This window comes from Oncorhynchus keta, chromosome 16 (genome assembly GCF_023373465.1).
Source record: "Oncorhynchus keta strain PuntledgeMale-10-30-2019 chromosome 16, Oket_V2, whole genome shotgun sequence".
Taxonomy (NCBI): Eukaryota; Metazoa; Chordata; class Actinopteri; order Salmoniformes; family Salmonidae; genus Oncorhynchus; species Oncorhynchus keta.
In genome coordinates this window covers 4,564,776-4,579,819 of record NC_068436.1, presented here as the reverse complement: position 1 = coordinate 4,579,819, position 15,044 = coordinate 4,564,776, and the positions used below count along the sequence as shown (strand labels likewise).

The following is a 15,044-nucleotide window of genomic DNA, read 5'->3' as shown; positions in this document are numbered from 1 at the left end:
TCGGTCTATAAAAAAGTGGTCAGATAAAGCAGATGCTAAACTACAGGACTGTTTTGCTAGCAGACTAGAACATATTCTGGTGATTCTTCCGATGGCATTGATTACATCACAAGTCACTGGCTTTATCAATCAGTGCATCAAGGACTTCATCCCCACAGTGACTGTACATACATACCCCAACCAGAAGCCATGGACTACAGGCAACATTCGCACTGAGCTAAAGGTTAGAGCTGCCGCTTTCAAGCTTATAATAAATTCTGCTATGCCTTCCGACGAACTATCAAACAGGCAAAGCGCCAATACAGGACTAAGATTGAATCGTACTACACTGGCTCCAATGCTCGTCTTATGTGGCAGGGCTTGCAAACTATTACAGACTACAAAGGGAAGCACAGCCGCGAGCTGCCCAGTGACATGAGCCTACCAGATGAGTTAAATCGCTTCTATGCTCACTTTGAGGCAAGCATCACAGAGGCATGCATGAGAGCATCATCTGTTCCGGACAACTGTGTCATCACGCTCTCCGTAGCCAATGTGAGTAAACAGTTCAACATTCAAAGGCAGCGGGGCCAGACAGATTACCAGGAAGTGTGCTCCGGGCATGTGCTGACCAACTGACAGGTGTCTTCACTGACATTTTCCACATGTCCCTGATTGAGTCTGTAATACCAACATGCTTCAAGCAGACCACCATAGTCCCTGTGCCCAAGAACACTAAGGCAACCTTGCTAAATGACTACAGACCCGTAGCACTCAAATACGTTGCCATGAAGTGTTTGCATACTGCCTAAACAGATCCACAGATGATGCAATCTATATTGCACTCCACTCTGCCCTTTCCCACATGGACAAAAGGAACACCTATGAGAGAATGCTATTCATTGACTCCAGCTCAGAGTTCAACACCACAGTACCCTCAAAGCTCATCAATAAACTAAGCATCCTGGGACTAAACATCTTGTTCTTTAACCTCATCCTGGACTTCCTGACGGGCCCCAGGTGGTGAGGGTTAGGTAGCAACACATCCTGCACGCTGATCCTCAACAGTGGAGCCCCTCAGGGGTGCATGCTTTATCCCCTGCTGTACTCCCTGTTCACCCACGACTCCAACACCTACATTAAGTTTGCAGATGACACAACAGTGGTAGGCCTGATCACTGACAACCGTCTCGTTTGATGCATACATTCAATACATCCAACATATGCACCACAAAGAATGCACTGCAACTGCCTCTGCCTGCAACACAATGCTGCAATGCAAATGCAGTGTTCCTTTTGAAATTAATGTACGTCTTTGTCACATGCACAGAATACAACAGGTTACTTTACACTGAAATGCTTACTTTAGAGCTCCTAACCAGCAATGCAGTTTAAAAAATACAGAGAAGAATAAGGGATACAAGTAACAAGTAATTAAAGAGCAGCAGTGAAATAACAGTACCGAGATTATATACAGGGGGGTACTGATACAGAGTCAATGTGAGGGGGCAACGGTCATTTGAGGTAGTATGTACATGTAGGTAGAGTTATTAAAGAGACTATTCATAAATGACAACAGAGAGTAGCAGTGGTGTAAAGGGGGGGAGAGCACTGAAAATAGTCTGTGTAGCTCCATTTGATTAGATGTTCAGGAGTCTTATGGCTTAGGGGAAGAAGCTGTTTCGAAGCCTCTTGGACCTAGACTTGCAAATAAATTCGTTAAAAATTCTACAATGTGATTTTCTTGATTTTTTTCCCCCTCGTTTTGTCTGTCATAGTTGAAGTGTACCTATGGTGAAAATTACAGGCCTCTCTCATATTTTTAAGTGGGAGAACTTGCACAATTGATGGCTGACTAAATACTTTTTTGCCCCACTGTATTAGGCTTTTACCATATTCATACTATATTATCAAGTGCATGGAGTATGTATGCTGGAGGTTCCCTTGTGTTGAAGAACAGGCAGAACACATTTTCTAAGCAAATTATGTATGCAAATTACCGATTTGCATACATCATTCAGTTAGAAAATGTGAAAGCACTGTTGTATAAAAGTACTGTAAAGATACACTCCCAGGCCTACCCCCCCATGCAGAATTGCTCTACTTTTTCCAGTGTTACACTTTTTATCTTTTAGAAATCTAAAAACCCCTACAGGCCTAAATGGATCCGACCATTGTAAAACTGATGAGTAGACCTTTAGTATTATTGAGAACTATTTTGTTCGCTGCAGTGTAACGTATTCATAGCAGTGGTATTTCACCACATAGGTGTCAGATTGGACTCCTGTACGCAGAGAAGACTGTGTGGGGCTGCTTTTCAGTGGGGTCAAACCACAAGTAACATGTGACAGAAAAGCGCTGACCACGCAATGTGACGGACTGATGGGAAAGGAAAGGAGTCTTTGGTCACAAGCAGAGACAGTCACATATGTACAGAGGGGTCCGAAATGATTGGATACCTTGATAAAGATGAGCAAAAAATATAAATACTACACACCATTGGTGTGAGTGGCCAAAGACCTCTATTTACATGACATCTGACCATATGCATGCCTGGAGTTTGATAAATGGCATTGGAACCGGTACTATGGTCATATGACCTGAAAATAAATCTTGTTAGCCACACACAGCAGTGGTGGGTTTTGCCTATGAAAGAACAATGCATAACGCAGAAAATACCTCATCCCTACTGTAAAATATGGTGGTGGATCTTTGATGTTATGGGGGCTATTTTGCTTCAACTGGTCCTGGGGCCCTTATTAAGGTCACCGGCATTGTAAACTTTACAGTACCAGGATATTTTAGCCCAAAAACTTCAGACATGTTTGGACACAGGATGCAGATCCAATAAAGTGGCACTTCCTTTTTTTTAACCTGTCTGATTCACTTCTCTAAATGTTGAAAGAGCAGAATTAACACAAAAACACACACACACTCTCTAACAATGATTACTTGAATGGCTGGACTTCTCTGACGCCAAAAAGACTGCAAGCACAGACACAGTTAGTACACATAGTAACACATGACTCCTGAGTGTTTGCAGAACCTTTCCTGGAGGTGAGCATCTGTGTATCTCTGTCAGTTAGTCACACCCTCCCTAGCCATATATTTACTTTCCTTTATTTGTACTTCATCTGAAGAGTGTCAGTTGAAATTCAGTACACAGCCCTCATGGCTACAACTGTAGGCTTTAGCTCTGTGCCAGTGGGTTATTGTGGTCCTGAGTTGCACATCCCACCTGAGTTCATTTGTATTAATAAAGAAAGTTTGGAAAAGAAAAACCAACCCGTGTCGAACGGATACAAATATTGTTGATCTTTACAAAAAATATATTCTGTACCTGCTGTTTCCATTACATATGTCACATTTATTTTGTTGCAACATTGCTTTTATGGAATAAACCTGGGTCAATGGAAACCTGCCTACTGTCTTCACTTTTGTCTCCACTTTAGTATGTACAGTCCCCAGCACACTGAGAATTAAAAAACACAAAAAGTAATATCAAGTCTAAAGTCCACATGATAAGAGACCTGAACAAAATTGTTAAGAAATTCACCACTTGCTTTTCCTTGTATAAAAACTCAACTAACCGCTCCTGAGGAAGCTACTCAAGCAAACGCTGTATCACAGTTTTTAAGTAACCTCACTCCCTAGAGTTGGATAGAGAGCGCACTTTGCACATAACTTGAGTATGGTCAGTGCCTTTGAACATCGAAGACATACACCATTTTAAAGCAGTCAACTTGGTGGGACTTTCTATGGTTTGTTTCTTCAGCCCTATTCCTCAGCTTTATAGCAAACCAAGTGGCAGAGTTGCTGTCTTGTTGTTTTTCAAAGTAAGGAGTGGGGCTTTAGTATTTTCCCAGACAGACAAGTTCAATTAAATGCACGATAATTGCACCATTTTGTTAAATCTGCATATATTACAGAGCCTATGGCATAATGCTAACACAACTTAGTTCATTCTAGTTCTCATTTTATGGTGTGTGCTTGTAGCCTGGAGAAATCCAGTCTGTGCTACCATGCCAAATCCTTTTCACTCATTGTCATGCCAAACATGCCGGCGTTTGGCATGACAAGGACAGACAAGGAGTTGATATGCTAGCACAAACATACTGGATTTATCCAGGCTAGTTTGCTTGTTCCGCCTCCTCTTCTTGATCTTCCTCCTCCTCCTCTTTGTGCCGTGGGGAAGATCTTCGTGGGCTATACTCGGCCTTGTCTCAGGGTAGTAAGTTGGTGGTTTGAAGATAGCCCCACATAGTGGTGTGGGGCTGTGCTTTGGCAAAGTGGGTGGGGTTAAATCCTCCCTGCTTGGCCCTGTCCAGGGTTATCGTCGAACGGGGCCACAGTGTCTCCCGAGTCCTCCTGTCTCAGCCTCCAGGTGTTATGCTGTAATAGTATATGTGTCGGGGGGCAAGGGTCAATCTGTTATACCTGTTATATCTCCTTTCTTATCTAAAGGGGATTGAGAGTATGGTTTGTTGCTTGAGCTATTTTGCGTAAGAGAAGCTGTACAGTGCTGGAGGAAGGTACCACATCTCTCCTATAAGCAAGTGAGAATGAGAGTGACTGACCCATATAGGATACTGACTACAAAGAGAACAGACAGAGAAGCGATAACCACACGCTATGGTGAGAAAGAAGCTCATTTCTACACAGCATGCAATCGCGGATGCACACATGCATATGCATGCACACACATACGCACCGACTATACTATGGGGATGATGAAGGGGGTTGATGGAATCCACGTTGGATGACATGTTCATTTTGATACATGTATATTTGTAGTCTTAATTGAGCAACCATAAGAGTCCCACACTCTCACTCTCCATTTGTGGGTTTTGTTGTTAGACTAACATCAGGGGATTTTTCAAAGAACCTTGCAGATAGAACAGTGATGTACAGAAGGACAGAAGTCTTCTGTGTAGGCCTGTATACTGTAAAACACGTTCCTATCAGCTATGCTTCTGATCACATGTAAATATAATAACTACACCACAGTTTATTATAATTATAAGTGAAATAATCTGTCTGTAAACAATTGTTGGAAAAATGATTTGTGTCATGCACAAAGTAGATGTCCAAACCGACTTGCCAAAACTATAGTTTGTTAACAATACATTTGTGGAGTGCTTGAAAAAACGAGTTTTAATGACTCCAACGTAAGTGTATGTAAACTTCCGACTTCAACTGTACACACAGCATGTAACATTGTCAGAGTGGTATAGTTGTCTACCTATAGCACCATACCAACGTGAAACATGTAGGACCAATGCTGTCGTTGGTCTGACCCCTCACCGGAGACCAATCCGGAATGGCTAAACCTATCAGGGGCCCAAGCCCCCTCCGACGTAGCTCTCAGGGTCATTGAGACACACAAGCCTCTAAACCACGCCAAGGTCACAGCTTTGAGAGAGGAGTGATTGAATCCAGTCCTGTCTGAACAGAAGTTAAGATTCTGACATCAGCGTACAAAACAGACTCTTCTGGTGAACAGACTCCTCCGGTGCCAGATACTAGTGTATCCCCAACCTGTAAAGCACATAAACAAATAGAAACAGAAGCCTGTAAATCAATAAGATCAAACCATTTGCAAACTGTGCTTGTTCTTGTGTATTCTGTATTTTCACATTGGCTGGTATGTTATACAAGCCAACAACAGGTGACCACTTCCATCCTAAATGTGTGCGTGTGTGTGTTCACAGATACAGAAGTTGCATAGAAAGTAGCATAATATGCACACACATATATATACACAGTGCATGCACACATCCATAAACATAGACCTTACCGATCTCTGAAAGTTCACATCAGCATAATGTTGGGCTTCTTCTCTTTGCTTGCAGGCTGCATTGAGATTTAGGGAAAAGGCATAATGTTACACAATTACCTATGTTGTGTATTTGTTGCCTTCAGGTGCTCTGTATGATGTCAACTGTAACACAGATTGTACTTACCTCCACATGTTCTTATTTTAACTGCCCAGAATATACCACCACTTATTATCCCAACTGCTAACAACGTGACCAGTGCGATTGGGACAGGATTGGGACCAGAGTCTGTCAGGAGTAAAATGGAGGGTGGGTGTTAGGGAACTGTTCAGTCACTCATTTGGCATTGCTTGTCATATCTTTTTCATTAACTTCTTCTCATCTACCATATTTTTTTAATCAACTGTATGTCGTATGTGGCCTTGCCCTGTATTCACCTGAAGCCTATATTCTTCCCGTCTAAATTAAATTCAGCTGTTCAAACCCATGCCATGTTCTATAGTCAATACTAATGAATGACATTGATGAAGGTATTATAAGGTTGGCTACACGGCTCATAGGAAAATAAATACAGAAATCTGATTCCTGTAATACATAAGTTAAAAATAATTACAATATGATAATACGCATGTTGAGGGATTTTGCAAAAACTACCCTCAGGTTTTACTGTTAAAAATATTTCTCCCCTCACTATCCTACAAAATAAGCTGTTAGTGAGGAAATTAATAGCAGACGCTGTCTGGGTGTTGGCTCTCACTGATCCACAAAATGGGAAAACAATACCTTTGAGGGCAGAGCGTGAGGACAATTGAGGGCAGAGCGTTTGAAAGTTGAGTGGAGTTGGTTTTGAGTCAGCAGGGTTGGAAGCCTCACATCCGTAGGTGTCAATGTTTCTTTTGTTTAACTCCAGAGGTAGAGAGAGATTGGCTAGAAGATCAGGGCTGCTGGTCTGGTTGAGTATCTCCTCTCCTCTGTACCAGGACAAGATCACCTCTCTCCCGTTCTTCACAGTGCACACCAAGGAACAGCTCACTTTTTCAAATGGACTGTCCACTGAGTGACTGATGTGAGGAGCAGACACTGAGGCTGGGATAGCAGAATGATTTAGCAGTGACTCAATGACAAACAGAGATTTAAACTAATGTGTTTACAGTAAAACTAAGATGTCATAAAGACCTGAACATATATGAAGTGGGCTACTTCTTTTGCAAACATGTGTAGACTCAGATCTGCCATGGTAAATGTTAGTTTAAAAACATGTAACTAAATAAAAAGGTCTTTCTTGATCTTCATTGAAAACAACTCTGGGTAACAGACTAAATGGGAGAATGGAAAAAAGGGAAGTAAAACAAGAAGCCAGACACGCACCATAGACAGTTAGATTTGTAATCTTAGATGAACTCTGTGTATTGATGATAAGTATTTTATAAAGTCCAGAGTCGCTGATGCTGAGGTTTCTGATGGCGAGAGATCCAGTTTGAGTATCCAGCTTCAGTCTGTCTTTGAACTTCCTACTGTAGTCCGTTGTAATCACACCTGCATTCAGCATAGCTATGTTATCAAATGAATCTGAATGACTCAATGGGAAAGACCATGCCATAATAGTGCCACTAGGTAGGTCATTAAGTCCAGTCGTTAAAGTTACTTTCATTCCCTCTTTTCCCGATTCATTTACAGCATCAATCAGATCTGAAAATAAGAAAGAAAACATTGGCTAAGGGCAGTAGCTACATCAATACAAGGCATTAACAGGACTAAATCCTGTAGGCGATCCTGGATCCAAGCCAAGCACATGATAGACTAGGATTAATTAATTAATACTTTTACAGTACGCAGTGACCTACAGTACGTACATTTTTGTTTGTATTATCTTTGTATTATTATTATTTTATAACCCATTGAGTTGTAGTTATGGCTACTAGGTGTAGCCTACACTTTAGTTCACATTTCTAACTCATGAACACTAAATAAGACTATTTTGACCTTCATATAACCCAGAGCTGCCAACGCTCGAGCGTTGGCTGTGAGACACACATTAATTTCACACTCTTCATTAGCTTTCACGGCACACCTCTTACAGGGCTGAGAACTTTTGAAAAAATCTTAGAGTGCGGTCTGCTTGCTATGTGAATTTCATTGCCCCCTGGTGCAATCCCTAAACGGGGGACTGGGGGTCCCCCCCTCCCCCTCCAGCGAGATTTGCTGCTTGCTCTCCAGGAGGGTTTGCCCTCCCCCTGGTCGTTTTCCCAAGTGCTGGGTGTTTGAAAATGTTCTTGTTAAAAAATATCAAAAAATATCTTAATCACCCAACCTTCAATATAAATCAAATTAATATCAATATTCAGGTGGTTTATGCCTACTAGTTGAAGATCCTTGATCTTACACCTGCATTGCTTGCTGTTTGGGGTTTTAGGCTGGGGGTCTGTACAGCACTTTGAGATATCAGTTGATCTACGAAGGGCTATATAAATACATTTGATTTGATTTGACATCATCTTACTCTACACAGACAAAATATAACGTGTTCATCTCTGCACAATACTCAAATTTGAAAATTATTTTTGATTCCTGGAGCATTGAATATCTTATGCCTATTTGAATTATTCAAAACTGCCCATGAATGGCTGCAAAAATACATAGCCTCATGTCAGTCATTTTCAAAGACACAGGTAGGCATATCAGATTTCAAATATATGACTACAGTGGCAAAATTGTGAAGAAGTGGAATAATCAAATACGTGTGGGGAATAGTTAAACACAGTAATGAGCCTATATGTTTGCCCATTGTCAAGAATGAGAATTGTTCCACTGATCAGACTAAATAAAGTAAATAGCCAATTAAATCTCCTGAAGAATAGATGACATAAATCTGCCCCTGCACCCTAACCAATTATTTTTCTAGTTATTGTCCCCCCTCTAGAATACAATTGTCACTTTTGGGTTCACAATCTGTTTGACAAAATTATTTTCATAGTTACAAATCAGGTCACCCTACCAAACGTCCCTGCTAAAACCTATTGCAGTGTAGGTCTGTCTGTCTGCTGCATTTTCGTTGTCACAGCCTAAATGCCAATCACCAATTGTGGGGACTAATGCAAGAGTGGTTGAAATTGACTTTAGTACGTACTGTCTGTAGTGTCTTAGCTCTTATTACTAATGGATATAATACGAAAGACTCTGAATACAATGAATGGAACTGGAGCTTCACATTTACTAAACCTAGTTTGTACAAGAATAACATAGAGCAACACTGCACATGACCAAGGACGCATCACGATCTGAATCTCTTATCGTCGTCATGTCGTGCCACAGCACTGTGAACTGCCACACATTGAAGCATATGATTTAGTCTAGTTATCTAAGGGATAAAGGGGATTGGATGGAAAAATAAATGCCCCTCAAGATTAGAGTGGAGCTGAATGGAGAGAGAACCATCTCTGCTGAGTTTATACAACTCTAAAAAAGAGTAGCATGGTACCACTGTTTTATATATGTTGTCAACAAAATGAGGTGGTTGTTTCTCCAGTCCGTATTGCAGAATGCAGCATTTTGACAGCATGTACAAAAGTTGATTTAATCCACACTAGTCCCCTCCTTTGGTGATTGTCGTTTAGGCTGTGACATCGAAAAGGCAGCAGACAGACCTACCTACAGTGTAAGTTTTAGTATAGGGTGGGGACAATACATAGAACAATTATTTGGTTCGAGTGTAGGGACAGATTTATTTTTAATTTTTATTTATTTCACCTTTATTTAACCAGGTAGGCTAGTTGAGAACAAGTTCTCATTTGCAACTGCGACCTGGCCAAGATAAAGCATAGCAGTGTGAACAGACAACACAGAGTTACACATGGAGTAAACAATTAACAAGTCAATAACACAGTAGAAAATAAGAGAGAGTCTATATACATTGTGTGCAAAAGGCATGAGGAGGTAGGCGAATAATTACAATTTTGTAGATTAACACTGGAGTGATAAATGATCAGATGGTCATGTACAGGTAGAGATATTGGTGTGCAAAAGAGCAGAAAAGTAAATAAATATAAACAGTATGGGGATGGGGTAGGTAAAATTGGGTGGGCTATTTACCGATAGACTATGTACAGCTGCAGCGATCGGTTAGCTGCTCAGATAGCAGATGTTTGAAGTTGGTGAGGGAGATAAAAGTCTCCAACTTCAGCGATTTTTGCAATTCGTTCCAGTTACAGGCAGCAGAGAACTGGAACGAAAGGCGGCCAAATGAGGTGTTGGCTTTAGGGATGATCAGTGAGATACACCTGCTGGAGCGCGTGCTACGGGTGGGTGTTGCCATCGTGACCAGTGAACTGAGATAAGGCAGAGCTTTACCTAGCATGGACTTGTAGATGACCTGGAGCCAGTGGGTCTGGCGACGAATATGTAGCGAGGGCCAGCCGACTAGAGCATACAGGTCGCAGTGGTGGGTGGTATAAGGTGCTTTAGTAACAAAACGGATGGCACTGTGATAAACTGCATCCAGTTTGCTGAGTAGAGTATTGGAAGCTATTTTGTAGATGACATCGCCGAAGTCGAGGATCGGTAGGATAGTCAGTTTTACTAGGGTAAGTTTGGCGGTGTGAGTGAAGGAGGCTTTGTTGCGGAATAGAAAGCCGACTCTAGATTTGATTTTCGATTGGAGATGTTTGATATGAGTCTGGAAGGAGAGTTTACAGTCTAGTCAGACACCTAGGTACTTATAGATGTCCGCATATTCTAGGTCGGAACCATCCAGGGTGGTGATGCTAGTCGGGCGTGCGGGTTCAGGCAGCGAATGGTTGAAAAGCATGCATTTGGTTTTACTAGCGTTTAAGAGCAGTTGGAGGCCACGGAAGGAGTGTTGTATGGCATTGAAGCTCGTTTGGTGGTTAGATAGCACAGTGTCCAAGGACGGGCCGGAAGTATACAGAATGGTGTCGTCTGCGTAGAGGTGGATCAGGGAGCAAGGGAACAAGCAAGGGAGCAAGGGAGCAAGCAGCAAGAGCAACATCGTTGATATATACAGAGAAAATAGTCAGCCCGAGAATTGAACCCTGTGGCACCCCCATAGAGACTGCCAGAGGACCGGACAGCATGCCCTCCGATTTGACACACTGAACTCTGTCTGCAAAGTAGTTGGTGAACCAGGCAAGGCAGTCATTAGAAACACTGAGGCTACTGAGTCTGCCGATAAGAATATGGTGATTGACACAGTCGAAAGCCTTGGCCAGGTCGATGAAGACGGCTGCACAGTACTGTCTTTTATCGATGGCGGTTATGATATCGTTTAGTACCTTGAGCGTGGCTGAGGTGCACCCGTGACCGGCTCGGAAACCAGATTGCACAGCGGAGAAGGTACGGTGGGATTCGAGATGGTCAGTGACCTGTTTGTTGACTTGGCTTTCGAAGACCTTAGATAGGCAGGGCAGGATGGATATAGGTCTGTAACAGTTTGGGTCCAGGGTGTCTCCCCCTTTGAAGAGGGGGATGACTGCGGCAGCTTTCCAATCCTTGGGGATCTCAGACGATGTGAAAGAGAGGTTGAAACAGGCTGGTAATAGGGGTTGCGACAATGGCGGCGGATAGTTTCAGAAATAGAGGCTCCAGATTGTCAAGCCCAGCTGATTTGTACAGGTCCAGGTTTTGCAACTCTTTCAGAACATCTGCTATCTGGATTTGGGTAAAGGATAACCTGGAGAGGCTTGGGTGAGTAGCTGCGGGGGGGAGCTGCGGGGGGGAGCTGTTGGCCGAGGTTGGAGTAGCCAGGAGGAAGGCATGGCCAGTCGTTGAGAAATGGTTGTTGAAGTTTTCGATAATCATGGATTTGTCGGTGGTGACCGTGTTACCTAGCCTCAGTGCAGTGGGCAGCTGGAAGGAGGTGCTCTTGTTCTCCATGGACTTTACAGTGTCCCAGAACTTTTTGGAGTTAGAGCTACAGGATGCAAATTTCTGCCTGAAGAAGTTGGCCTTTGCTTTCCTGACTGACTGCGTGTATTGGTTCCTGACTTCCCTGAACAGTTGCATATCGCGGGGACTATTCGATGCTATTGCATTCCGCCACAGGATGCTTTTGTGCTGGTCGAGGGCAGTCAGTATGTACTCTTGTCTTTTGGAGATTTGATTATTTATTTACAATTCTCATTCTTAACAATTGGCAAACATGTTGTTTCATTACTGTGCTTGACTTATCAGCAAGAACACTACTGTTATTCCCCACACGTATTTGATTATTCCACTTCTTCACAATTTTGCCACTGTAGTCATATATTTGAAATCTGATATGCCTACTTGTGTCTTTGAAAATACATTATATGAGGATATGTTATCCATTCATGGACAGTTTTGAATAAGTCGTACAAATAAGAAGAAGGTGAAAATCAACAAAGACCTCTCTCTTACAATCATCTCCGCTGTGCACAATGACAAGGGCCCATATGAGTGTGTCTGTCATAATCGGACCGTTGCAGATGTAAAGCTAGATGTTCTGGGTAAGTTGAACACGCATGATGAAACTTTACATTTTGAATGTTGACTGGGTACAAGAACTATGACTACTTTACTCAGGGATAGATTTGAAGAGTTTACTTCCAAAACACTATATCCACCATTTTTCTTCATAAGAAATTATTAGTTCTGGTTTTTTTTGTCCATAGATGTGTATACATTTTTTTGTTGTTGTTGCAAAATGCTACATATCCATTGTTTTTAGCTTGACTGGAACGTTCGTATCCTGTATATTTGACAGTGATATGTGATTTGTTTCTTCGATCTGTCTTTATGTTGTGTTGTGGTGTCTCTCTTGTCGTGATGTGCGTTTTGTTCTGTTAGTATTTTATTTTTGACATTTTTAATCCCAGCCCCCGTCCCCCGCAGGAGGCCCCCGCAGGAGGCCTTTTGCCTTTTGGTAGGCCGTCATTGTAAATAAGAATTGGTTATTATTAACTGACTTGCCTAGTTAAATAAAGGTTAAATAAAAAAAAACGATATAAGCATTGGCTATTAAATGTATAATTTTGGACATTTTAGTATTGTGCACATGCTAGGCAGAGATGGTACGGTGACTCATGAACACATTATATTTTGTCTGTGTAGAGTAAGATGATGTCAAGGATCTTCAACTAGTAAGAAATTAATTGTTAGAACAAGAACCTTTTCAAACACACAGCACTTCAGAGGAGGACGTCCCAGCAAGCAGGATTTTCTTCCAGCCCTATTTTAAAGAGATAGTCCACCCAAATTACAAAATGTTTGTGGACTTACCTTGAAAGCAGTGTATGGATAAGGAGACTGCAATCTATGATTTGGTTCCCCACTGCATCAACCATGAATATTAAAAATGTGCTTTACATTTCACCCCCCACAAAAATCTCAAAGTAACAAACGCGTCAAATTTGGAGTTTAAAGGAGTCCTGAATACAGCTGACCTGTGTTTATTGTTATTTTTTGTTTTACCTCGGTCATATGCCTAAGTCATGTCAAACGCGTAGAATTGCAGGAAATGAGCTTTAAAAAACTACAATTATCATCTAAGGGTTGTGCCAGGGGGCAATGAAATTCACATTGCAAATCTCACTCCAAGCCTTCTTTTTTACATTTTTATTATTTAACCTTTATTTAACTAGGCAAGTCAGTTAAGAACAAATGATTATTTACAGTGATGGCCTACATCGGCCAAACCCGGCCAATTGTGCACCGCCCTATGGGACTCCCAATCACGGGCAGTTGTGATACAGCCTGGATTTGAACCAGGGTGTCTGTGGTGACGCCTCAAGCACTGAGATGCGGTGCCTTAGACTGCTTTACCACTCTGGAGCCCAAAAGTTGGCATCCCGGATTTAACCAGTAAATCATCTAGAACACATTTTCTCTTTTACAATAAGGACATGACCAACAAGCGATGGTGCAATTATAACCATATTTTTTCTGCACCATCTGCCACAACACTTTTGCAATAATATAGCATATTCACATCAATTACACAAGAGTCATGTAACATGATAGTAGCCTACTTTTGTAATTGACTCTCAGTTTGACAAGGCAGACTTACCACTTTTGAGAAAGAGTAATATCCAGAGAACGAATCTTATCATTTTTCTTTTCAATAGGGTGCTCAGATGAAGTATAATTCACTCTACGTTCTCCCACCAATTGCAACACATTCTCTCTCTCTCTCTCTCTCTCTCTCTCTCTCTCTCTCTCTCTCTCTCTCTCTCTCTCTCTCTCTCTCTCTCTCTCTCTCTCTCTCTCTCTCTCTCTCTCTCATTGGGTGCCCCGTCTCTCTATTTCTCTCTCACGTGCATTGGGTGCCCCCCGTCTCTCTATTTCTCTCTCTCTCACACACACACACTTGCGCATTGGGTGCCCCGTCTCTCTATTCCTCTTTCTCCCTTTCACACATTGTGTGCACTGTCTCTCTCTCTCTATCAGGCAAACATGTTAGAGCAAGTGGGGAGTGTCCCTTCTTGTCATTTTAAATTCAAAGGACTTTATTGCCATGGGAAACATATGTTTACATTTCCAAACGCAAGTGAAATAGATAAATAAAGTGAAATAAACAACAAAAATAAACAGTAAACATTACTGTTACTGCACATCTGACTGGCTGACTTGCTTCAAATTGAGAAATTATGTGACGAAACTCAACAAAAACAAGATGAAACTGTATTTTGAAGCCAAGATTAATAATATAAAGAATGATGGAAAAAAACTTTGGAGTAGTTCAAAATAAATGATGCTCAGAAAGACAAAGTAAACTCCATCTTTCATCGAATCAGTTTATTCATGACAAAACCATTTGCTGTTGGCAGTCATTTTAATGATTACTTCGTTGGCATAAAAAAAAAACTAATAATTAAAGAAAAGCATTCCAAGTTAGAATTTTGTGAAGATAGAGTAGGAGACGTTGGAAAAGTGTTGTTATCGATCAATAATGACAATCCTCCTGGCATTGACAACTTAAATGGAAAGCTACTGAGGATGGTAGCTGACTCTATAGCCACTCCTGTCATATCTTTATTCTGAGCCTAGAGGAAAGTCTTTGTCCTCAAGCCTGGAGAGAAGCCAAAGTCATTATGCTACCCAAGAGTGGTAAAGCGGCCTTTAGTTGTAACGTCTGCTTCCAACTCACACTCTCAAACATGTAGATCCCCTGAATGCAGCTCACTTTCCAGCCCACTTTCCAGCTCACACTCTCAAACACATAGACCCCCTGAACGCAGTTCACTCCACAGATCCCAATCACCTGAATTCAGATCACCTGTTCACACACCAGTATGTCATTATCACACACTATTT

General features: G+C 41.7%; 2 protein-coding genes across 2 annotated transcripts in view; one reads left to right on the top strand and one right to left on the bottom strand.

The window, feature by feature from the left end:
• The first annotated feature begins 2,879 nt into the window (after positions 1–2,879).
• The window catches only part of LOC118395375 (SLAM family member 5-like), a 261,843-nt gene continuing 249,678 nt past the window's right edge, over positions 2,880–15,044 (top strand). The window contains exon 1 of the mRNA XM_052464437.1: positions 2,880–4,614. Within this exon, the coding sequence (XP_052320397.1) occupies positions 4,542–4,614 (73 nt within the window). The 5' untranslated portion in view covers positions 2,880–4,541. The remainder of the gene's footprint in view (positions 4,615–15,044) is intronic.
• On the bottom strand, positions 5,077–13,954 carry LOC127905955 (uncharacterized). Its single transcript, XM_035789141.2, has 6 exons — positions 13,798–13,954; positions 7,125–7,445; positions 6,540–6,842; positions 5,943–6,044; positions 5,777–5,832; positions 5,077–5,517 (listed from the first exon to the last, which is right to left on the bottom strand). The coding sequence occupies exons 1-6, from the start codon at positions 13,838–13,840 to the stop codon at positions 5,386–5,388; spliced, it is 957 nt and encodes a 318-aa protein (XP_035645034.1). The 5' UTR covers positions 13,841–13,954; the 3' UTR covers positions 5,077–5,385.